The sequence below is a fragment of the Drosophila nasuta genome, chromosome X (genome assembly GCF_023558535.2).
Source record: "Drosophila nasuta strain 15112-1781.00 chromosome X, ASM2355853v1, whole genome shotgun sequence".
NCBI lineage: Eukaryota > Metazoa > Arthropoda > Insecta > Diptera > Drosophilidae > Drosophila > Drosophila nasuta.
In genome coordinates, this window is record NC_083459.1 from 3,531,726 (window position 1) to 3,558,060 (window position 26,335).

Below are 26,335 nucleotides of genomic sequence, written 5' to 3' on the forward strand. Positions count from 1 at the left end.
TTCATCCGTCCCCTCAACTCGGGTTCATAAATTAATTTATGATGTCAACACAAGACATAAACAATAACTGAGTTCAAATTTGATTTCAATTAAACTAAACTTTTTTCCAAACATATCTAATTTTGTAATCTTTAAATTCTTCTTCTAATAAATTTGGTATTTCTTATACCCGCTACTCATAAGGTAGAAAGGTATTATTATTATAACTTAACAGATTTAGTTTGTTTAAAAATATTGCCATCAATCGAATAATAAACGTAATTTTGACAATATATGGTATATTTCGCACTCTATGGCATATTTTGATTGTAGTAGTATATCAATATACCAAATATATAAAATTTAGTACACGCTTAGTATTTTTACGGTATATTAATTTGATATATTTTGAATGTAATACTATATGAATATATCAAATATAGTCTTCGGCATTTTTAAATCTTTTTCAGTATATTATTTTTTAGTATTTTTGAGGTATATTCATTTCGTAGCGGGTATCTCACAGTCGAGCACACTCGACTATAGTTTTCACACTTGTTTTACTCTTATTTGTAACACACGAACACTGTCTGCTATGCTTACAAAAATGTGCTGGATAAACTAGACTATGCTTGATAGCAGAAAACATAATATAAAGGGGCGAGGCAGGGCGAGTTATAATAACAAAACTATAAAAGAAAATTGTTTTTCAAGTGATGTGCAGAAGAATACCCTGACAGTTGAGTTGCAGTTAGTAAGGTATTTCCGACTTATACTTGAAGAAATGCACCTCTATAAATTAAAGTAATGCTTAGTATATTCAAAAATGAGAAGCCAAATTATAAATCTTAACTTCTAAATATAACATAAAAATACTTGACATAAGTATTACAATTTGATCTAGTAGACTTTCATTTATCTATGTTTTTCTGTATCTTTTTTATAGGGTATCCGAGTGCAATATTATTGTTGTTGTTGTTGTTGTTGTGCTGCTTGTTGAGTGTTGTCGTTTGATGCCAAGCAAATGAAGGCCCACAATATCACACACAAACAAACACAAACACATACACATGCGAGCGAACGAGAAGGCAATATACAAAGTGAGAGAGATAGAAAAAGAGAATAAGAGAGTGAATGAAAGTGAGAGTGAGAGGAGAAGAAAAACACGTTGAGTGTATCAAAAAGTTGCAACACTTTATGGCCCATAAATATTTATGTCTCTTGTTGTTTTTGTCATCTTGTTGTTATTGTTGTTGCTGCTGTCGTGTTTGTTATTGTAAGTGTTGCTTTTGCTTTTGCTGGCATTGCTGCGGGCGCACTTTAAAAGTCCATGTAGCAAATATTTTGGCAGCAAAATGCAAGCGCAGTTGACAAGCCACGTTAACGAGTTTCAAATTGGCCCGCCCAGCATCACACACATACTAATGCAAGCAACACACACACACACAAATACCAATAACGCCCATATCAACAATGTCAGCAGGCTCGCAATGAGGCAGCAGGCAGTGAGTGCAGTTTGCCACTTTGCCAGTTGTTAGTTTGCCAGCTAGCTAATCAGACCTTTGGGGTTTGCCGACAATGATGAAGTGAGTGCAACGAAGCGGCTGCCTCATTGTATAACACTACACTACACTACACTACACTACACTACATATATATGCACATGCGAAAGAGACAGAGAGAGATAGACATTGACAACCACATGAACCAATTGCTGGCAATAAACTGCAAACTGCATTCTAATCAGCATCTTGCACAAATTCCACAAAATATGGCTAAATAAAACAATAGCAACAAGAAATCCTTTTAAGTTAGTTAACAGTAATTGGAATCAATTTGTCACTGTTTTTATTTATAATGTGAGGAATGCATTTAACAAATAATATCATAATATTACAGTTATAAAAACAAGTAAGAAAGCTCACTTAAATGTATTTTCTCAACGCCTTTTGAAGTACAAGGGCAAGAGGCGTCTTAAAAGACTGCACTTGCAGGATCTGCCTGCTAGACTTATATTCTAATCTGTCTGCTCCGATCAATAAGTGAAATTGTTAATATATTTTAAGGTTAAGCTGCCACATTAGTCGGACTAATTTAAACAATCAGAACAAATTGAAAAAAGTAAGAAAGCTACAATTGAGTGTGCTCGACTGTGAGATACCAGCTACCCATTATAAAGAGCAAAACAGTGCGATATTAATCTTAAATTATACCAAAATATATCGAATGCTGTTTTTTGAACTTACAAAATATACCATAGAATACAAATTATACCAGATTGTCAGCCAAGGCAACTAAAAAAAAAGTATTTCTTAAATAACTCCTACAAATTTTATCTGATTGCAACCAAAATTTTCAGGATACATAATTACTATTGTAGGTTCCTAAAATAGCTTCTTTTATTCAATTGTTTTTAAAAAACGTTTGTTCTTTAATTTTGGTTGTGAGGGCAAACTTTGTAAACAAACTTGCTTGAAAGCATAACAAGTGCTGTCTCTTATAGTCTCTGAGATCTATCTAAGAATATATATACTTTATATAATCAGAGATGTCTCCGTTTGCCTGTTACCCTTCTATCCTAACTTTAGAGGGTATAATTTGTAATAATAAATAAACGAAACGCATTTCAATGTGCGTTCATAGAATTTACTTATTATTTTTAGATAGATAGATTGTAAATAAATAAAGAATGTATAACAAAAAAAATTTCAATGTGCGCTCAAAAGTATGCAACGGAAAACTCGCAAAATGTAGTTGAATAGCTTTTCGTTAGTTGATTCAAAATCTATGCGAGGGAAATGCACAAAAGAGTGTCAGTCAGCATCTGGTCTATGATCTGTTCGCATTGTGGCACGTGGTAAAAGCGACTGTCTGCGTTTTTGTCGACCGTTGAGTACCTCGGCGAAAATGCTTTAACGGTCTGCTGAATTTACTTTGATCTGAGGCTGATATAGAGCAAAATCCTCCTTCCCACACACACACACGTGTGTGGCACATGTCGCATCTTTGGCATCGCGTAATTTTTAATAAAGCAACACACACGCTGAACGAATGAGTGAATGAATGAATGAATGAATACTCACCCCAAGCTCAACGTAAATCGTATAAATGGGATAAGGGAGCGCAATCACCATGCCAGTTAGCCAGGTGGCACAGCAGCAGACAAAGCCGGGTATGCGACCCTTGAGCGGATCGCTTAGCCAACGCATGCGATCCCAGGCAATCAGTATGTGCGATATCATGGCAACATGTAACGGAATGTCCTGCAAGAGAAAAAGAGAAAGAAGAAGAAGCATGTATACAGATACGAAAAAACAAGTGAAAGTAAAAAACAATACAGCAACAGTATAGCACAGCACAGCAGTTGTAAGTCGTGTCTGGGTTGGGGTCTCTGGGCAAAGCTGATTCCTCAGCTTTGTTTACTTAGTCCAATGGCTTAGGCAACCATTTTTCGGCCGTGTGCGGTGATTGAAACAAATTTGTTTGCCTCTGATTGTTGTTGTACTCGTACTATACACACCGGTTCTTCTACTTTTGCTTCAGTTTAGGTTTTGACTCTGAGTTTGTGTTACGTTTCGCTTGAATGGTGTCCCCCCACACAGACACGCGTACGTATGTAGGTTGTCGTCGTGTTGTTTTATGCTGCCCACATACGTGTAGCCATGCATCGCATTATGCTGCTAACGAAATCCTAAAGATTTTCCAGGCTATCATCCATTTTTGTTCTAGACCAAGTTTGCGTTTTCCTTGTGCGCTTGTTTGTTTATTTGCCTGAGATGTGCCAGATTGAATATTGTGACAACACCTCAAACCACAGAAAACCAATCATTTTTAACAGATTGTCTAGCATTAGCCTATGGTCAATGTATTCGTCAAGGCATTAGACAAGCACACATCCATATGAATTATGACCAAGACCATTAAAACCATTCGCATCGTCAGCACAAAAATCATTAAAGGTTTTCTGTGTCGAATTTAATTCTACGAAATATAAATACGAACAAAAATAAGTTGCACTTAATTTGAACTACTTTTTAATGGTGATAAAATTGCTATCTAAACAATAACAAGAAGCACATTTAAAGGTCTAGGATAGATAAATTGAATTGAATGCTAAAAATATCTAAAGCAGACAATCTTCATTTTGACGACTGGCTTTTCTCAGCTGCAATTGTGTCGATTGCAATTCTCAGTCGACCCTAAATAATGAAATTTAACGCATCCTTCCAGGGCGACTTGGGGATTTTTGTGGGTAGCATCAATCAATTTCAGAATAAGAAGTGAAAAGGCACAACACACACACACACACACACACATGATAAATGTGTGCGTAAATGCCGCAAAAATCTCTCTGTGTGTTGGGATAGGGGATATGGATTGGATTGGAATGGGTATGCGCTATTTGTCGCCTTTTGTGATAGCAATCAAATCGAATCATATCCGTTGCCTGGCATTTTCTATCGCGTCTTTGTTTGCGAATGCTTCGGTAATACAATCTTCAAGAGCGTCTAGCTCAATTTCCAGATGCTCTGTCCCGTCTTGTCGAGTACATGCACAACCTTAAAGAGTTTTGTCGTCTAGTTAATAAATCAATACACTCGCTTCATATATACATAAAACTACACTTCCAATGTGTATGCCTGAGGCAGTTTCACTCAAATGAAATGTTGTTTATGAATGAGATTCATAAGTCTGATGACTAAAACTTGACTTGGCCAAGAGCACAAATAACAACTAGAGCATTAGCTGCTTCGATTTGGCCAAATATTTTGGCATTCTGTTTTTGTCAGACGTTGCCTAAAAAAAAAAAACAGAGAAAAAAAGAAACGAACCGAACCGAAGCGAAGCGAAGAGAACAAGAGAGTAGCTGACGACATTAAGTAAAGGTAGCAAAACAAAATTGAATGAAAGTAAATTATTTTATATCCTGTTGTTTGCCATATATACTCACACACACACATATATATACAGATATATTTATATATATATATATGTGGCAGATACAGATGCACGTGTATTGTTGGCAGGGACCGTGAAATGTGTCAATCATTGCGGCTTTTGGCAACAAGACGTAACAAAAGCTATTGCGTGGAAATGCTCCATATCGCAAGGTGACAAAGCGAAAAGGTGTGGATTTGAGTGAGGACTGGCAAATCGGTTACGACAGACCGACATACGCAGCCACACAAACCGACAGACCGACACATCGAACGGAGAGCCGGACAAACCTTGTTACGGACTTCTGATTTCAATCCAACATTATATGCGGACTTGACATGCCAATTAGGTACAGTTAACAGCCCTTTAGCAACTGTCACAAACAGCGTATCTCGAAGCCAATGCCAACGCACTCATCTTGCCACTGCGGCAGAGTACAAAAATTAAATGTAAATACAAACTAACTGACACTTTCATGTAAGTAAATATTTATATATTCAAAGTTATTATTTAACAGCATAAATAAATAACACAAGTAAAGATTATGCATGAAAAATAAATAAAGCATGAAGTGATTATGAGATTTGTGTTGTCTTTGATTATCTGCTATTGTTTAACTTTATTCAAATTAACTATTTGCAATTCTTGGGAAATTAATGTGTCAGATTGAAAGTATGACAAAAATAACATTAGCGGACTCGGTGTATCATTTACAAATCGGAAATCCAGGCGCTACGTGTTGATCATTCTTGTAATGACAATTTAAATTGACGGCACTGCATAAATTCATCGGAGAGAGGTAAACAAGCAGCGAAAAAGAAAGACACCATGTTTATTTTGATGGGACTACAGTTAACCAAACAAATTTATTATTTATCATCATTGGCATAGAATTTCCTATTATTTCATGTTATATCTATGCTATATTTTGAATGAGTTCGAAAGAATATATTTCTTATGCTGCCAGCATGTCAAACTATAGATATTTATTCATTGATTTTTAAGTTTTTATCAAAAATTATGTTCGAAATTTCTATAAGGGGGTTAAAATCGAAAAATGTGCTCCGACGTGGATGTTCTTTGGTATGCAGATAGGTCTTATCCCTTGAGTTTCAAAAATGTTTTTAAAAGGGCGATAATCCCTACAGGACCCCATATAAAATGATTTTTATGTATACAAAAAATTGCGTATATCTTTTTCATATCGCGTCTGATCCTGGCGAGTCCTGTATCAAACAAAGTCATTTGAAAAGAGCCAGCGTGGTGCCAAAGGACATTCAAATCGTAATTGTGGTTCTCAGGTTATCCAGCAATTTATGATTTTTGCTTGTTTCCTTTGGCCCCCGAACTGAAAAATTATAAGTGTTGGAGCCTTAGATAATTCGCATGTTTTTTTTATTCCAATCGATAGACTTCGTTCTTGCCATCCCACCAATGTACGTCCCTTGATAAAGAAGACTTATCGCAACCTTAAAGTTTGCAATATAAATTAAAATTGTTTAGAGCCAAATCCGTTTAATTTCAAAAATGATTTTCCATATTCTTAAGGATCTTGCGGGACATATCTTTTTGTGATCAGGATAACTTCTACTATCGTTAGACATTTTAAGGATCATGGGTATAAAAATGCCAAAAATTTCAAATTTCCACTGTCCACTGTTTTGTCCTTGTAGTTCTCGAGATATTCTGCTATTTATAATTTTCGCAAAATTCTTTCGGCTCCCGGGCTAAACAATTACAAGTGTTGGATTCTTAAGGACACATTTTTTGTGACAGGATATAGTCGAAATATACGTTGTTTGCGAAAAGGATATTTGCGATTGAGAATCGTTTAAATGTTGCTTGAAGTTATGCATTGCAAAATTATTTGCAGGGCATTGAAATTTAAAAACTATGCGCGTTCTGAAGGTGTATATATTATGGACATCCTGAAAGTATGCTATAACAAAATTATATAAAAATCACTGCAATTTGCTAATAATGCACAGCCCCAAAGTATGCTATAAATTTGATGTTTGCATGACTTTGGACAAATTAATCACAGCCTGAAAGTATGTAATACAAAATTATTTGCAGAATGACATTAAGCACAAACTTTTAAAATTATTCTACTTCGGCTATTTCTTTGTGTATTTCAACCGGATATCTTAGACTTTTTTAAAATGAGCCTTATCAATTAGTATCAGCAATCTATGAATCGATATGTTAATAATTGTGTATAATGAGAATTAAATCGAAATATTTATATTATAAATAATTTTGAATGCTGCTCATTTTTAACCACTGTTCAGTGGTTAAAACTTTCATTGTGTAAAGTGAGCAGAACAGAACAGATAAAGCAGAATGCGTTAAGTTTATTAACTTGTCATAGGTCCATGAGGTTTATCAGCACATCTGGCCCGCTGGCAGCTTTAGAGCAGCTCCCTGGCCAGCAATTGACCAGCCAGACGAACAAAAAGGAGCAGCAGCCAAAAGCTGGACATGGAGTAAAAAGCAATAGATAACGATGCTCGTGAGTGAGTTTAATTAAAATTTGCTCGAGCGGAGCCAACGAATAAAACGGATAAAAGTAAAGTAATGGCTGGAATGGAAAAAATGGAGACTCACCTGCAGCATGGGCAGAAAGAAGCAAAGGAATTGCCCAAATATCCAGTTCTGAATGAGCATCACCATCAGCGAAATGGGCAACACGAGAGCGCATTGCACAAAATGGCACAACGCCAAGTTGATAATGAACGCATGCGTGACATCCTTGTAAAGCCGATGATACATGATGTACACGATGATGATGATGTTCATGAGGACGCCGAGCAATGCCAACGCTGCATACTGGATGAGAAATAGCCAATAGACCGATTTGATGCTCGCCTTAAGTATCGGCCCATTGAAGCGTTCCACATCCTCCGTTTCATTGACATGGCCAGCAAGGTAATTCGCCATCGCCATCAGATACCCCGGCACATCTTTCCACTTTTCTCCGCCTGTGCTTGCCGCCAGTTGGTAATCCTCATCGCTCACCACGTTGGGCGTAACCACATGATGCTCAGCGGGCGACATTCTTACCACCTGTAAAAGGAAAGGAAATAGAGGAAAAAACTGAAACATAGGCAACAACAATGAATATTTTACACGCCTCGCAAAGCATAACAAAAGGCATAAAGCTGATGGCCACCCAACTGAAGAAGACGCTGGCTGCACTGTAGATAGAGACTGCAGGTGGTGGCGGAGGGGTAAGGCAGGAGGCAGGGGACGGAGCGTTAACAATTGGTGGCTTTTCTATTCGCTTGGCGTTATGCAGGCAAAAAATTGCAGTTTTGTGGGGAAGCAGAACGGAAGCCGAAAGAGAGAGAGAGAAAGGGAAGAGACGGATAAAATCGTGACGGTGTGTTCACAGTTCGTTTTGTCAAGTTATGCAAGGCACACACAAAAACAAACATCCTTTCCTCCTCTTCCTCCCCCCTCTTCTTTCCACTCTTTTTTGCGCACCCGACTAAGCTATTGAACGTACAGAAGAGAAGAGACTAAAGAAAACCAAAAATTATTTCAACATGAACTCAATTCGCATCAATCAGTGCGAACAAAAGGCAATTTAAGTCACACGACGAGCAGCCAGCTAAAGAGAAATGAATTAAAAAATAACAAAATTGATTCCACAATGAATTTCTTTTAAATTGGCTTAATATCCTCTTAGTTTTCTTTTAAGCTTCTTTTTTAAACTTGATCTATCGTATACTTCATTACTAACATTTTTTTTTTAGGTAAGCTCTTTTTCTATAATTCACTTATTAAAGAAAAAAAAAAAATATAGTTTCTAGTTATTATAACAATTAAATTGAAGTTACATTTATCTAAAATGACTAATAGAAAGAGTATATTTTTTGTATTATCTAAATCGATATCAAGTCATCTTATTAAATGTTTCTTTTTGGGTAACTATTTTGAAAATTGTTATTAGAAGAAATATTTTAAAATGTTCTTTTAAATTACAGTCTACATCGCGAATACGCATTCGCCTATATCAAGTATACGCCCTGTTACTTCTGGAATTCTCTTTTTGACACTTTTGTCGGGTGTATTTTGTAGGCGACACTGCTGTTTGTGATGCTGGCTTTATAAAATTTGCTATTCATTCATTTGTTTTATTGTTCGCTCGTCAGACAGCTTTTGTTGTTTCTTTGGTTTGTTTTTTTTTTCATGTTTGCTGTCGCAGTTGTTGCAATTGTTACAATTGTTGGCACATTTAGTTTGCCTTTTGTTTGCCATTTGCTACGGAAATTGCCAAAAAGGTTTGCAAGATGGCACTTGCAACCAGGCCGCATTACGACTTTTGCAACCTTAAACGAAAATTGAAAATTTGTATGCAACATGAAACGTGCAACGTCCGCCACACGAAAACTCTATATGCTACGCTTTTTTCTCTCCCTCCCATCACTCTCTGTATGTATCTCCTGTGAGGGATTTAGTTAATAGTATCTATGTGTTCATAGGCTCAAAGTACGCCTATTTCCAGACAACGGCAACTCAAGTATTTCAATCTAGATGGCTAGACAAAAGCAACACACAACCAGCAAACACAGACACCGACACAGACAGACAAATAGACAAGTATGTTGTGTGTGTGTGTGTCTGTATGTTGGTCAAATAGCCACAGCAATAACCACAGACAAACAACCCTAGGAATATATCCTCTATTTAGAGCTCCTCTTTCTCCCCCCCTCTCAAGTTTCGACATTTACCAGTTGCCGGCGTTTTTTGTTTTCGGTATTTTCGAAGCTTCCGCTTTGCTAGAGTTTTTTTTTTCTGTTCTTGTTATTTTCTCTCTCTCTTCTTGTTTTCCGTCTATTTGAGTTGTTGTGTTTCGTTTCTGTTTTCATTTTGCCATTTTCCATTTTAAGCAGCAACTTCCGTTCAATTTATTGTGCCTAATTTTTCTTCACTTTCGGCAAAAATATTTGTTTGTAAACGTCGCTGTCAGAAGGACCTTTTATAGGGTGTTTGGGAATGTGAAACCGAAGACGAAGACGAAGACGAAGCTGAAGCCGAGACATCACAAAGAATAAAAGAATGAAACCCAAACCGCTGTTTGTTATTGTCTTTCAATTTAAATTAAAGCCAATGCAATTTGCATTACATCAGAACGGAAAAAAAGCGCCAAAGGCGCATTGAAGCCATCACTTACAAAGAGATACGACGTCGACCGTCAGGTGGTTTGCCATGAACGAATTTCCCACAGTTGAATGTCATAAAAACGCAAAGCAAAAGTTAATTCATTTAAAAAATGTTTTCTCATATGCGTGCACTTCATTATAACGTATGTATATATGTGTATTTTTCGTTTTTCCCGTTTACTTTAAAACAAATAATGACTCAAGGCAGCATTGTGCACCCTGTATGCAAAGCGGTTTCGTTTAACTGACGCATAACTCTCAATTACAAGAGTGAGGCACAAACAAAAATATGCTAATGCTTTTTGATTAAGTTTCTGTAAAGTTTACGAAGTAAACCCATCTATGATCTACGCTTGGTTAAATGTAACAGAGTTCTTCCTTTATTTAAAACAGAGTAAATTGCTCAATGTGCCTTGAAATTAGATTTAGTGATTTTTTTTGTTTTCAAATGATTTGTTGTCACTTATGTTTCCTTTTTCAAAATTGACTTGAAAATGTAAATGTTTGGCTACCAATTCGAAATGCAATTCAATTTTGATTTTTTCTTCCTGCTGTACTGGTTCGATACTTAAGAAGAAGCTTATTGTTTGGAAAAAAAAAATTCAGTTTTAATTTTGAGTACTTTCCACATACATATTTGCTAAAATATTGAGTTACCTAAAATGAAAGAATAGTTTAATTATTAAAAAAAAAAGTATATATTAAGCTGGAATAACTACAATTTCTATCAAAGTTGCGTTTATAATAATATTTCTCAATTTTTCAACGCGTAGGTCGAAAGCACTGCTATTTCAATGTTCACAGCTATATATTCAATAGACCACATATATTTGCAAATTGATGTTCGCAGTCATTTAATATCATTTTAAATAGTATATTGTTGAATTATTAAAAAATATATATATATTAAGATGTTATAACTAAAATTTCTAATTAAGTTGCGTATATAACAGTATTTTTCAATTTTTCAACGCGTAGGTTGTAACCACTGCTATTTCAATGTTCACAGCTATATATTCAAGAGCTCATACAATCGTTTAATATCATTTCAAATAGTATATTGTTGAATTATTAAAAAAAAGTATATATTAAGATGTTATAACTAAAATTTCTAATTAAGTTGCGTATATAACAGTATTTTTCAATTTTTCAACGCGTAGGTTGTAAGCACTGCTATTTCATTGTTCAATATTAATATTAATATGTCATAACTAAAATTTCTATCGAAGTTGCACTGCTATTTCAATGTTCACAGCTATATATTCCAGAGCTCATATATATTTGCAAATTGATGTTCGCAGTCATTTAATATCATTTCAAATAGTATCTTCAATATAGATGTATAAATTCATGAAGAGTATTTTTTTGTATTCTTCAGCCAATCTCTTTGCCCTTTTTTGATGGCACTTTCCAATACATTTCGAGGCACCCTGTTTAAAGTGCAGGAATGTTGTGTGGACTGCAACGACCGCTCGGTTTGATGACCCATGCATTGGCAACTGTTGGTGCGCTTAATTTTATTTGAACCTGCACCCGATGCTCCTTTTACTTCCCCTCAAAGCGTGCACCATACATTAGTAGTTTTTTGGCCCCAGACTGGTCTTTGCCTGCTGGGCTTATCTGTGCCACGTTTGGTTGCACACAAACACACACACATATGTATGCGATGGCCCCAATTGAGAAGGCAGCAAAATGAAGCAACTCACTGCGACTGCGACTGCGACTCCTGCCGTTATGCTTAGCATAGGGACTCCGCTGGCATAAGTATATCTCAGCGTGCACGTCTGCTGCAGCCTGTGTGGCCTGTGTGTGTGGCTCGGCTCGACTGCCTGTCGAGTTTATTATGCCTTTCAATGATTTATACGGCAATGACAGGCTGCATTACGGCCACAGTGTGTGTGCTGCTCCCCTGAGGAGGGAGTTGGCCCAGTAGAAGGAAACCCAACAACCAATTGCAGCGGGACTATCGTCCCAGTTTTAGCCTTAGTTACCGTTAAGCTCAGTTCGTTTCATTTTCGCTGTGTGTTTTATATGTTTATCTCGAAGATAACAACTAAACACTTTTCGCCACACTTGTTGAACACCGTCCGCACATCAAGCAATCTACATCAATTTACACACAAGATCTCTGCTAATTTTATTAGCAAGAAGGCTTAAACGATATTCCACTCTCCCTCAATCTGCTTTTGCCAAAAACTTTCCTAGAACTTGTGTGGTTTTTGAGGTTTTCAGTGTAAATTTGTTAATTGGCTCAAAATGTTGATAGACAACTAACCAACTGTGGCCTGAAGGATATAGATGTGGATGTGGATGTGTCTGTGGCTGTAGCTGTGTATGCGGATGCGGATGTGGTGTCAGCTGTACCTCTGCAACGCCTTAAACCAATTTCAAAGTAAACTCTGTGGCTTACTCTACGTATACGCAACGTGTGCTCTTCAGTTTCCCTTAACTTTAATATCCAATGCTAGAGAACAATATTTCTGTATGAAACTTTTGTTTGGCAATTGGTTAAGTTTCACTTTTTTCTTTTGGCCCAATTATTGGAGATCGTTGGTAAACATAAATTAACAAATGAGCTCAAGAACTTTGTGTAACCCAACTAAGAGTGTGCTCGACTGTGAGATACTCGCGACCCATTTTGAATATACGTAAAACATTTCAGAATTATTCTTATTATATACCAAATAAAAGCTATATTTAATATATTATATTAATATAAAACTTCATTTTGAATAAAATCAAAACAGTGCGTGTATTAAGTTAATAATATACCAAATTAAAATACCGCAAGAATATTAATATATACCAACGGCTATAATTTAGTATATTGATAATAGTGAGTAAAAGCAAAACAGTGCAGTAATATTCTTATATTATACCAAATTTATATACCACAAAAATACAAACAAATATACCAAATGTTATATATGGTATATTAAATTTAAATAAAAGTTAAACAAAGCAGTATTGTTCTCATAATATTTTAAATTAATATAATGCAAACATATTTAAATATACCAAAGGCTGTATTTGGTATGTTGATAATACTTCATTCAAAATATACCACACAGTACAAAATATACTAGATATAAATAATTAACCAGTTTGTTCCAAGTGGAAACAAACTCTTTACAAAATCTGTATCAACCGAATGTTGTAGTTCATTTCATTAAGCTAAGAACACGCTTCACTTTAGCAAACGACAGCAGAAACGGTTTATTTTTGAAAATAGCACAGAGCAAAATTAATTTCGATTTCCGTTGAAATGTGCCACACTCGTCGCATTCGCTTTCAAGAGTCGCAATGTGCAATCAAATGTCCAAAAATGAGCAGCGAATTCAGCTTTCTTTTACCTCAAAAACCGCAATGCGAGAGAGCGAGTGTGATTTGCAGTTGAGTATGAAAAAGCAAGCGTTAGCATTAGTGCATCAATCACAGGCACTTAGCCAGACCGAAATAGCGTTAGCGATGCGCCATTTAGTTGGCCATTAAATGGCAGCGACGCATATCAAAAGAGACGCAACGAGACGCGACTGTGTCCGACACAAGGTTGCCATCAAAACAATTTGCCACACCAGTCTCTCGCCTCGGTGGGTGTGTGTGTGTGTGTGCATGGGTGTGACTATGTGTGTGTGAGTGTGTGTGTGTGTGACGGCGACATGTGGCATTGCTGCTGTTTTGGTTGCCTTTTTCTGGCAACAAGAAGTCAAGTAATTAATACTGATTTCTCTTACGCTCATTGATGCGGAACAGCGCACACTAGATGAAGGTGCTGCTAGCGACAACAACAATAACAACAACAACAAGTACAATAAACAATAACAGTGACAAAGGCAGCAACAGCAGAAGGAGCAACAACAACAGCAACAACAACAACAATATGTGACATTAACAACAAAGAGACGGCTAACAACTTTATGTGCGTCTCAAGGTTGTATTATGCTCGACTTTGTCAGCTGCCCTGCGCCTCACTTTGCTTCGTCCTCCGCAATCCTACGCCAGCTAGTCTCCCTCTATACCTCCCTCGCCCCACCCACCCTCTTGTCCTTCACCTGTCGGCCAAGTTGTTTGCTCAGTTTGCTTTTTGCCTTCGCTGCCCTCTCTTACTTTTAGTTCTTGTTGCTTTCGCTTACTCATCGCGGCTTTAATTGTTTAACACCAATTTTATTCTCATTCAAACTTTGCTAATTAAGTAGCTGTAGCCGACAGAGATTTACATGATCCTATGCCTCCCCCTCTCCCCTTGCCCCTCAGTTTATATGTCCTCAAAACATAAATAAAACTGCGCCTAATAAGAAAATAATAGACAGACAGGCAAACAAATGCCGCGCCTTAAGCATGCTCAACTAACGAATACCACGCTAATAAAGTTACTAAGTTGATTTTCAACTCAGACGAACAAAGTTCATTTCATACCTAATCTTAATCAGCAGCCAAATTTACGAATTCTGCTTAAAGGAATTCTCATGAAATTTCTTGAATGTGGAATGGATTTTCTCTCTTATTAATTTCAGTGCCATTTTCTCAGAGCTTTAATCAACTGAAATATGCTGCATGTCTGCAAATGCAATGCAAAATTTGTATTAGGCATTTACTATGCTAAAATCTTAAGCTACAGGGTATTATAATCGATGCCGTGAAGACACCAAAAAAACCTTATTCCAACTACGTCAATTTCAAATCAATTGCTTTGTGTATGTGTGTATGTGTGTCTTATGTGCTATAAATTTTACTGCTGCAGTTTTAAGGCCTCCAAGCGAATAAATAAAGACGAACGTGGCAATGATTAGGACTTGTTAGGCAAATCCCTAAATTAACTATATACTAAATTTTAAGTCGCTTCGTCGAAGACATTAAAGCTAAACACTTTACGATATTTGCAGCCAATTGCCGATAGAAACTTAAAGTTAAGTAGAATTTAAGCATTAAAATTTTGAAGCAGTTCAAACAAACCATTTCATTAAATAATAATGAGAATAATGCAGTTCTAATTATTATAATTACTACACAAACTTGATGAAATGGACACCAATTAAATATGTGCATTGTGCATTTCCCATGCTTGTCCATTGTCCATTGATATTAAAAGCCATGCACTCACACTCCAACACTTTCCCATCGACCAATTCGCAAATTAATTAAACCGTATAAATAAATTTGTGTGCATTTCACACAGCTCTGTTCTTGGCCTTGGATTCTCATTGTAATAAATATATGTATACGAGTATAAATATGAATATACTATACGCATTTGCAGGCATATAACGTGTACGCATTCATACAAAATTTGCCATCCAATTAGCTCGCAAAATATGGAAAATAATACGTTTTAAAGCAGCGAGAGTTGTTTCATAAATCAGTAATAATAATAATAATAATACTTTTCAGAAATTAAGTATACGCAATACCATCTTACAACTATATTGACAATTGTCACAAAGATAATTAAGTAAACGCACTACCAGGATGAAATTAAGGAAATACTGTTAAAGCAATCAATTGAAGCTTCAATTGAAATACACAGATTATTATCCAAACTTGCATAAAGTTTATACAGTTTATAAAACTAAGTATTAATTTTATCGCTTTTCATCTTCACTAAATCATATGCATTTCTTACAGCTTTAGTTTATGTTACTTGCTCTAACATTTAGATTCTTAAAATAATTTCATTTTCTGGAATTTTTAAGGCAATATTCAAGCACTTTAATAATACAAATAGTTTTTAAGATTTGTTATTCAGACATTGCATGTTCACCAGATTATTAGCTGTTGCTAATAAATATATTAATAGACTGACCTCACTACCAAATGTGCTTCCTTTCTTTGTTGAGTTTATGATGTGCATTCTTCTTAATGAATGTAAATCTGGTCCCCTTATGTTATGTTATAATTGTCAAAATGTAGAACTCTTTATAAGCACAATGAATAAACTAAATAAATAGTTGGAAAACAGTTTATTCAAATTGCTTGCAGCTTCTTTAAATTGTTTTTTATTTACAATTTTGTTTATTTATATAATGATGTGCTTCTGCCTCTAGACAATTATGTAATTGCTTCAACAACTGGCATTTGGAATCACTTCCAATATTAAATTCTTGTAAAATATTTAAAGCATTTGCAACGCTTTAGCTGCTTATTGAATGACCCTCGAAGGTATTTCAGCAACTGTCATCTGCCGAATGCGTTGCATTTTGAATGAACTGCGCAAATCCAGGCAAACGATGATGCGAGTGCCTGATGATAGACGGACGGCATCAACCGGAGGCGGGCGGGCGAGAGCGAGAGCGGAAGCTGGAGCGTGAGCAGCCCAATGCAACAACAATGATAATGTCGAACATGTATTTCACTTGTATCCTGGCATTTGGCATACGTTTGCTGTGGTGAAATGCAAAGCTTGCGGCACTTGTGGCAAACGATGTCTGTGACGTGTGTGTGTGTGTGTGTGTGTGTGTGTGTGTGTGTGTGTGTGTGTGTGTGTGTGTGTGTGTGTGTGTGGGGCATGACTCCGCTGATAGCAAAGCAAAAGTGTGCTAAATAACATTAAAACGGAGAATACGCCACAACACAGAGAGAGAGAGAGAGACAAAAAGGCAGCCACATAAATGGGAATTAATTGTTTAGCAGCACGCAAAGCGAGACGGCAGCTTAATGCAGCCAGCGGACAACTTAAAAACATATTTAATTAACAAACAAATGATGTTTCGAAAACCCTCCCTTGATTACATTGTGGCTGCTGCTGCTGCTGCTGCTGCAAAACCGAGTCGAGTCATAAAATTAAGAGGCAAGCCAAATTATTTGGCCATAAAATTGTCATGAAATATGCGCGTCAAGGCCGATTAGCAAAGGTAATTTTCTACCCCAGTTTTGCAATAATACAAAACACATACACACACACACAAGCACACATACATACATACGTTGGCAATTGTAAAATGAAAATCGCAAACTGCGTCAAGTTTTTGCCGACCATAAATTAGCGCACAGTAAAAGGCATTGAGACGCAAAGCATTTCGGAAAACTTTTATCAGTTGCTTTTATGGCAGTAGCATGCTTTCCTTTTAGCCTCTGTCTCGCTCTACAAATCGCTCTCTCTCTCTCTCTCTCTTACTCTTACTGTAAGCTGAGGCAAGTGCGCAGCATTGACTGATTATGGCAGGCAAATGAGTGCGTCAAGTGCCAAGCCAAAGAGGAGGCAAATAAAGTTGCCTTCAACCGAAGACATTGAAATTGATAAGCCTTAGGTTCGTCTACACACGCACACACACGCACACTTCTTGTGTGTGTTTGTGCATTTTATGTTTATTGTTTTCCCTCTCACACACACACACACACGTATCGGCTCGGAACCCAATAAAAACATATATGTGTAGCATACTTAGCAGCGCCCCAAGCTGTTTTGCCCTCTTTGCTAAAAACGGAGCCTGACACCTTTGACATTGCCTTCGAATTCATGCCGCATTCGCAATTCGCACTCGACGTACTTTAAAATTTATTGTTGCACTCGCCGGGCAACACAATATTTCAAGCATTGTGGCATTGAGTCACAAATAAGATGGATTACCTACATAAGTATATAACATATATAAGCAACTACTTGTTTTTCTATACTATATACATATATATGTATTTGTATGTCACGTTGACTCGATGTCAACGAAGTTCAATATAATTTAGATAATTGATGATATCATTAGGGCTCAATGTGAAATTACTTAATTGTATTTGCTATGCTTATAACATTGATGTGGCCTTTCATCAGAGTTCATTATCTAATTTGTATACAAGAAAATAATAGAAAGAATTTTGTCTAATTTACAAAAATTTAAGAAAATATTATACCCAAGATTTTGATAAAGCTGAGAAAAAAAATATTGAATGCCAGAGTGACTAAGCCTTCAGGCTATACGAAAACTATACAATTTATAAGAAAAACAATTTACGAATAAAAAAAAATCATTTTAGAAGAATTAAAAAATAAAAATAAAATATGTAATAAGCAGTAATTTATACGATTAATAACTTTATTCCATATGAAATTCAATTTAATTTTTGTAAAAAAAAAAGAAAACAAAATAATGCTTTAGAATTTAATAATGTTAAAAGAAATGTGTTATTAGAAAAATATACAATAATTCATATTAATAAAAAAAATAATTTACAAATATGTAATTAAAAATCACTTCAGAAGAATTGAAAAATGTGAAAAATTAAAAGATTTTCATAAAAATTAAAATTTATTCAATAAGGAATTTTATTTCATTTTCGATAAATTGGAACATAATGTTTAAGGATTTAATAAAGCTGAAAAGAATATGGTAATGAAAAAACATATTGTTGAAAGCAATATTTTATAAAAAAAAAAGAGAATTGAAAAATAAAAAGAAAATAATAAAACCATTTTAATTGAACTAAAAAGATTAAAGCAAAATAAAGCTTAATAATGAAAACAAAATGTGTGCAACCTTATAAAATTCTGAGATGTTCTTTTGTTTTTATTTTGTTATTTCAAATAAAATATTTATTTGATGAAAAATGCATTAACTGATAAGTAATAATTGAATATTTTAATATCATTTATATATTTGAATTTAATTTATTTTCACCTTCTTTTAAGTCACACATTTATTGATATTCAATTCTACACAACTTTGTTTTACTCATTTACTCTATGAACAACTGTAACGGCATCAAGTCTTCGGCTTTTCATGCGACAATGTTTTCACGTTTTCTTGCGACTTCTTTTCTTGTGTGTCGCTGTTGCCTTTTGCTGTCTGCTCTTTGCCATGTCCTTTTATTTGTCTCTGGCTTATGACTATAAAAAATATTTGCGCTCACTTTGTCTATCCATTTTATATGCGACAGTGTGTGCCACAGTGCGATTGTGAGTGTCTCTCTCTCTCTCTCTCTCTCTCTCTCTATCTATGTCTTTGTGTGTGTTTATGTTTTACCAATTGGCTTTTAAGAGTTTGAGACTTTAATTTGCAGTCAACAGCAACAGCAAGAGCAAGAGCAACAAAAGCAACTTTATTGCCTGCATGGCAGAAATTTGCAGCTTTGTTGCACTTCTGAATGTTTCGAACGTTTGTCAGTCAATTTATCATTATGATGTGGCTTGAAAATTTGCTGACTAATTTGCCAGACGATTTGACTAGCCAACAAATAAATCGTCGCACGAATCATAAAACAAATTTCAATTATAGTTGTGTCGATGGCAATAACGCAAATTGGAAATCATAAGTATTACTATTATTATTAGTTAGGACAATGGAATCGTTTAATCAAATTACGGGTAAGCCTAATCAATACAGAACGTAATAGTTTGTGCTCCACTACGATTCGTATTCGTACTCACATTGTGTGGCAGCGGCGTCGTTGTTGAAGGAAATGTAATTAATGTTTTTGGGGTCGGGTGCGGAACCACAGGAAATGGCCAATTGCAATTGCAGATACACGAGTTTTGGTTCACTTGCAACACTCGCAACGTAGATAAACTTTACCCTAATTGCGCAATTATATCATTTGAATGTGTGCCAGCGCAATTGCCACACACACACACACACACACACACACACACACTCGCACACTTCCAAAGGGGTTCAAATGCACACTTTGTTCTCTATCGTTCAAGATTTACACAGATTTGGACTAGCATGTTTAAAACGGCAAGCATTGAGATATCGATTGTGCTACAACCGAAGAAAATAATTTAAAAGGAAGATTTTTCAGCAGAGAATTTATGTCGTTGACTTCAAAAAGCAATTAAGTACTTTAATAGTCTCTAGAAGAATTTTGATACGATATTTGGTGTAAAAGGTAGATATATGCAATTATATACTTAATTTTGATTTTAGTTGTTGTAAACATAAAGGTAGACATATCGATTTATGGTATTAAATACTACAGTTTAATTTTAGAATTTCGATTTATACATAATACAACTTTCTTGTAAAAGTGAATAAAGTAAATCAACTAAATAAAACAACATATATATAACATCAGGAAAGATCTTTAATAAACACTTTTCTCTGGCGCAAACTAAAATGAAGGAAAAAGCATTTAATCTTCGATGTTTGTCTAATAATTTATACTAAAAGATAAACATATAGATTCATGCCATTTAATACTTCATTTTGGTTTTAGAATTCATTAATAAACACTTTCATTTGGTGCAAACTAAAATGTTAAATAAACCATTCAATCGTCTATACTTTTTGATGATTTCTACTAAAAGGTAGACATATCAATTCAAGCCATGAAATACCTAATATCGATTTAGGGTGTGAAATAAAATATTGGCATATCGATTTACACCATTTACCACTTCATTTCGATTTAAGAATATAATAACTTTATTTTCAAACAGCATTTAAATAAACGTAAATAAAGGTCTTTAATAATAATAAAGTATTAATCAATATTGAGATAAACGAAGAGTAAGGTCTTTAATAAACTCTTCTCTCTGATGCAAACTAAAACGTTAACAAAAAATCATTTAATAATTTCTCATTTCATGAATGATTTATTCAAATAAATGATTTGAATGTTAATGGTAGAAACAAAAACATTAAAAATTGCTGCTGTTATTCCAATGATCTGACTTGCCCTTTGGCAAAACGAGCTACACATGTGCAGCTCCAGTTGACTTCTCGTTGGCAGTTCATTGTCCTGATTGGCCATAAATATGCCAACACCAACACATTCGCATTCGCATTCGCATTCGAATGGGGTCAGAAACGCCTTCGGCATTTTGCAGCTGCACACGTTGATGGGCAAATAATAATAACAACAACAACAACAACAACAATAATAATGATACCCTTTTGACACAAAAGTGTATTTAAAAATAGGTGTGCAATGCCAAAAGGGAATAACGCAATGTGAATACCAAAACACGATACATATAATGGCGAATGGGTGCAAAGGTTGCAAAGGAAGCGCAGAGAATGTGAAATGCGAAATGTAAGCTAATTATTTTAATAGTGCCAATCAAGCCAATTTACACAGTACGAGAGAGAGAGAGAGAGAGAAAGAGAGAGAGACATGAACATGAACATGGAGATGGAGATGGACAGTCGGGACAATTGTCGTCGGTGCAACAGTTGCCCTCACTCCCACCTCTGTGACTCTCTCTTTCTATCGCAGCGAGAGCGTGCGAATAATTGCATACATTTCTGCATAAGTAAGCGGCAAAGCGGGAAGCAATGTCTGTTGTGCTTAAACTTTTGCAATAGGTTGCCGTATAGTTGCGGCACTCAAAGTAATTACACTCCCTCCACGACTGCGACCACGCGACCACGCCCACTTTGACTCCCAATCGCATTTCCAATCGAGACCCTCCAAGCCATTTCCCCTGTTGACTGTTGACTGTTCCTGTTCTCTCATTCCGCATTCTCTTTCCTCATTCTTATGCTGCGGCTTGTGCGCTGCTTAACGCCAAACCCTAAGCGGAAATTGATTTTGCAAGCCGATGGCTGATCAACTTTTGCCCAGCAACAACAACAAATTCAGCGAGCGAGTGGAAGCATTGATTTTTAAATACTCTCACATTTTAAATCAGCTCACAATGCGTATACGTAATATATGCAACTGCCTTTTTACATAAATTAACCAACAATTTGTATATTTAAAACGTAGTTTATAAATCTAAGCAACTACGACAAGCATATCACTTGTGCACTTTAAAGGAAAGCAGCTCACGCTGCGTATACGTAATGTGTGCTGCCGGCTTTAAAATAAAATAGAAAACAGTTCAACAACCAATAATTTTCTACTCTACGAAATATTATTTCACAACTAAATGAACAAGGCAAATTAGGCAATTTTTTATGCAAATCAGCTCACGCTGCGTATAAGTAAAATAGTTGGAGCATATATTACGTATACGCCTGGTCCACCTTGAAATTAAGTTGAAAACAGTTAAAGAATAAACAATTCGTTTTCGTATTGTATAATAAGTCAGAATAAATCAAGAATATCAGCTTACGCTGCGTATAAGTAATATATATGCGGCATATATTACGTATACGCACAGTAAGCTTCAAAATTAATTAGAAAACAGTTTAACAATAAACAATTCGTATTTGAATCTATGAAATATTATGCCCAAGAATTAATATCACAAGATGTAGTTCATATAAACTAGCTCACTCTGCGTATACGTGATATATGATGCTGCCTTTAAAATAAATTGGAAAGCAATAATAAAAACAGCATTTTTAAATTGTAATATGGAAGCTATTGTCAGAAACTAAATTATGAATCTTATTTCAGCAACTTTTATGCGATTTAGCCCACGGTGCGTATGTGCAATGTAAGCTGCTTACTTTTTCTATTTCCTTTCTTTTCTTTTACTTCATTTTCTTTTCTCTTCATATATATTATTTTATACTCACAATTTGACAACAAGAATATTGTGATTTATTTTATTTTATTTATATTTATATTTATTTTGTTATCTTTCCTTTTCTGTTTTATTTATTTTACTTTATTTCATATTATATTATTTGGTTTCATTTCGTATTATTTAATATTTATGGATGAAACACGAAGTAAGAGTACACGCAATTTGACTTGCAACTGGCAGAGAACGCTACTTGCAACTTGGTTTATTTGATTTTGCAAACTTGGGCTCCGGCTTTCTGCCTCTTTATTGAGTAACAAGACAACTATAAAAGCGCAAAAAGACGATGAGTACGGGCGGTTTTGCACGGCTGGCTTGGCGCCTCTAGAAATTGACAAGTTTCAACTCGAGTGTGCAGTCAAAGAGCATTGGCGAATGCGAAGGCGAAGGCGAAGGCAGAGAAGTGAACGAAAAGGAGAAAGAGAAAGAGAAGAAAGCGTCGAGGTTGCAGGCCTGAGTTAACGTTTGTCTGTGTCTGCAGCTATGTCTATAGCTATAGCTATAGCTATAGCGATGTCTACAATGTCTATAGTTATGTCTGTGTCGTTGTCGTTGTCGTTGTCTATGCGGGCAACGGCTGCTTGCAACTGCTGCAACGCCTAGTGGCACGCCCACTGCAGTGGCTGAGGCAGTTGCTGCTCAGTTTGCTTTGGCGTCGGTCATTGACTCACTGCACTGCCACGCTGCAATTTTCAACAAATCAGTCCCAGTACGTTTGGGCCCCAAACGAGCCAACGAACCAACAACAAACCCACTCTGGGCCACCCCCCTTTAACCAATTGTCAATAGCAACAGCAACAACACAGAAAAAATTTCAAAAGCTACATGAATTTTATACGAGATTGTCGCTTGATGACAGGCTTTGGTAAAGAGACAGAGAGAGAGAGAGAGAACTGTGAGGGAACATTTGGCGTTGGCGATGGCTTAAATAATACCGAAAACAGCTGTTTGGCTGGTGGCTCAGCATTGATTTTGGTCAATGGCCTGTGGCCAGGCCAGTAGCCTCAGCAACTACTAAACGACTGTCGAATTACCGCCTAACTTATTAACTGACTGCCCTACAAACTGTCTTCCATTTACTTGCCTTGTCTCTCTTCACTCACAAACGCTCTCTCTTTGTCTTTCTTTTAGAGTATGCCACAAAGTACAAAGCAAAAAAAAGACAAAACAAAAATGTTATAATGTTTAACGTTGCGTATGATTAATCTCAGTGCTGGGCAGCTTTTTAAGTGGCAACGAATGGACTGAAAGCCCCCAAACGAACCGAAATTCATACTCGCTCAACGCAACACTCATTGCACCCGAAACAACTTGCCTAATTGCAAATTAGCACAGAAATTGAAAACGAAATGCCTGGCACTCTCTCTCTCTCTCTCTTTCTGTTTAGCTCTCATGGGCTCAACGTACTAATTGCCGACCCATCTCTAGAGACACACTCACACACATACATACACATACATACACATACATACGTACACAGTGTCACACAGTGGCACACTGTCATATTGATTTTTGCAGTTGAGCTCGACAAGTCTCTGAAGACCTTTCTCTCCACCTCCAGGCAAAGACAATACGGGAATTCCCCAAACACTCGTCGAAAATTTGCGATTGCGATTGCGTTTCTAAACTGAGTCACAGCGTCATTTGCATAGCTCTTCAACGATTCAACGATTGCAAGCCAAGTCTTCTCATCTAGTTTGGAGTGGCAACAATTCAATTCTCCACAGCTGCTGTTTGCTGTCATGTCAGAAGTCATCAAGGCAAAGATGATATGTTTTTTGCGTCCAAATGACAACTGGCAGATACCTTGGAGTTAAAGGATTGCCATTGAAAATGTTGAAAGCGAAAATGTGATAATTGTTGGCATTATTCAAGGAAGAAATTATTTAATTGACTGTTCTAATAAAGTTTGCTGAAATATCGCAGAGTAACAAATATCACAAGAATAACGAAAACATTTATTAACCGCAAGCAAATATATTTATAGACTAGCGAGGGCGAAAGAATGTAAAAGATAATAAGACAGCTGGTTTTTTTCATTAGTTGCAAAGTTCACTTTAAATGTCATCTTATAATTAAAGTCTTTGCATACAGAAGAGAAATATAAATTAACATTTATCTCTTTTAACTTCATGCTTCTTTAGTTAAATTTATATCTATATTATATTTTTCTTAACAACTTAAATAACTTTGTGCCTCCAGGAAATGTGTGTAACTGGCAGAAGGAGGCCTCTTCGACCCTATCAAGTATATATGTATATGTTTTCTTGATCAGCTTCAACAGCCCAGACGACTTAGGCATGTCCGTCTGCCTGTCTGTCTGTCGGTATTAGCACCTAGATCTCAGAGACTATAAGAGATAGAGCTCCAAGATAAAGATTGTTTCAAATTTATGCCATGCCCACTTTCACCCCATAATCGATAAAAATCGAAAAATAGCCTAGTTTTAAAGCTAGAATCGAAAGGGCTAGCTTTCTCCTAATTACAGCTTTATTACTTGTTAAAGTCTGTGCATAAGGCAAAGCAATGTAAATTAAAATCTCTATACGTTTCTTCAGTTTAGATTCAACCCTGTTTTTTATTTTTTTGTTAATTATTTTATTTAAATTCTGTCAGCTTGAGACAACTATTAAATTCGTGTGACAAAAAGCGATTAGCATTTGATATAATTGCAAATGTCAATTCCAGGCAATTCCACTCACAGTTTTGTAAATAAAATTTTGTAGATAAAAGAAATTCATTTTTCCAAGTATTGTATAAGATTTCAGAGTAAAACTGGCAACGAGCAACGAGCAACAGGCAACAGGCAACTGGCAGGCATGTCAAAAGGGTATTTGATATTTGACATGACCATTCATGTATTGTCCTGTATTGTTTTGGCGCAGCAACTGACAGACTCACCAATTGACTGCGAGACTGACGGAGTGACTGGCTGACTAAGTGAGTGACTCAATGAGTGCGCTGCTGGCAGCGTTAAGGTTTAGCAACTAAACTCGACTCTTGACCCGAGGCTGGGTTACCTTGACTTGGTTTCCAGCTCGCAGCTCAGAGCACAGCTCTTCACGGTGTTTTCAATGCGCTGACGACGACGCTTCGATATCCTTGAACTTTATGGGCCGCTGCGGGGCCGAGTTGACTAAAGCAGCGCAGCGCAGCAGAGCTCAGACGTTTGTTTACACATCGGTGCGAATACTTTTTGTATAGGCTGTGAAATGTTTGTTTGTTTTCGTTTTTGTGTTTTGGGGCGTAAAACGATGAATGTCGAGCACATTTGCATTTTCTCTTCACGTCTCTTCTCTTTTTTTTTTTGGGGTCAGACTACAATAACAGAGCAAAATAAAGCCACGCTACGCCACGGCGAGCAAGTAAAAAAGGCGTGAGACGTGCGAGATGTGCCAAATACGAGCGAGGCATGAGGCATGAGGCATGTGATGTGGCATCATATCATGCGCCATGTGGCAACAGCAGCAGCAGCAGCAACAGAAGAAGCTGATGCTGAAGTGCTGCTGCTGCTGCAATCTCATTTAAATTTTTATCTGCGCCGCTCAAGGATTAGGGCCTGGGCTACATGAGTCACCAATTTGTCAGATTAAAAAGACGCGACATAATAAATGTAGCGAATTAATTGCCAGGCGAAGGGCAAAAGTAAAGCCTGTACGCTAATAAATTGCTATTAAAAATGAAGTGCCCCATTTTAAGTATAAAATGGAGAACGCCAAAATGCGACTCAAAATTAACGATGGCAACGAACAACGAACAACGAGCGACAACGACAACGACAGTGAAAGAAAAACGACAACAAGCGAGCTCTCTAGGTGACAACGTGTTAATTTTACTGGTGTATTCC

General features: G+C 36.2%; 1 protein-coding gene across 1 annotated transcript in view; it reads right to left on the minus strand.

Annotated features, from left to right (window-relative positions):
• Positions 1–26,335, minus strand: part of LOC132796821 (uncharacterized) — a 69,847-nt gene that overhangs the window by 30,703 nt on the left and 12,809 nt on the right. The window contains exons 2-3 of the mRNA XM_060808133.1: positions 7,525–7,983; positions 3,063–3,242 (exon numbers count right to left, since the gene is read on the minus strand). Coding sequence (XP_060664116.1) covers positions 3,063–3,242; positions 7,525–7,974 — 630 coding nt within the window. The 5' untranslated portion in view covers positions 7,975–7,983. The remainder of the gene's footprint in view (positions 1–3,062; positions 3,243–7,524; positions 7,984–26,335) is intronic.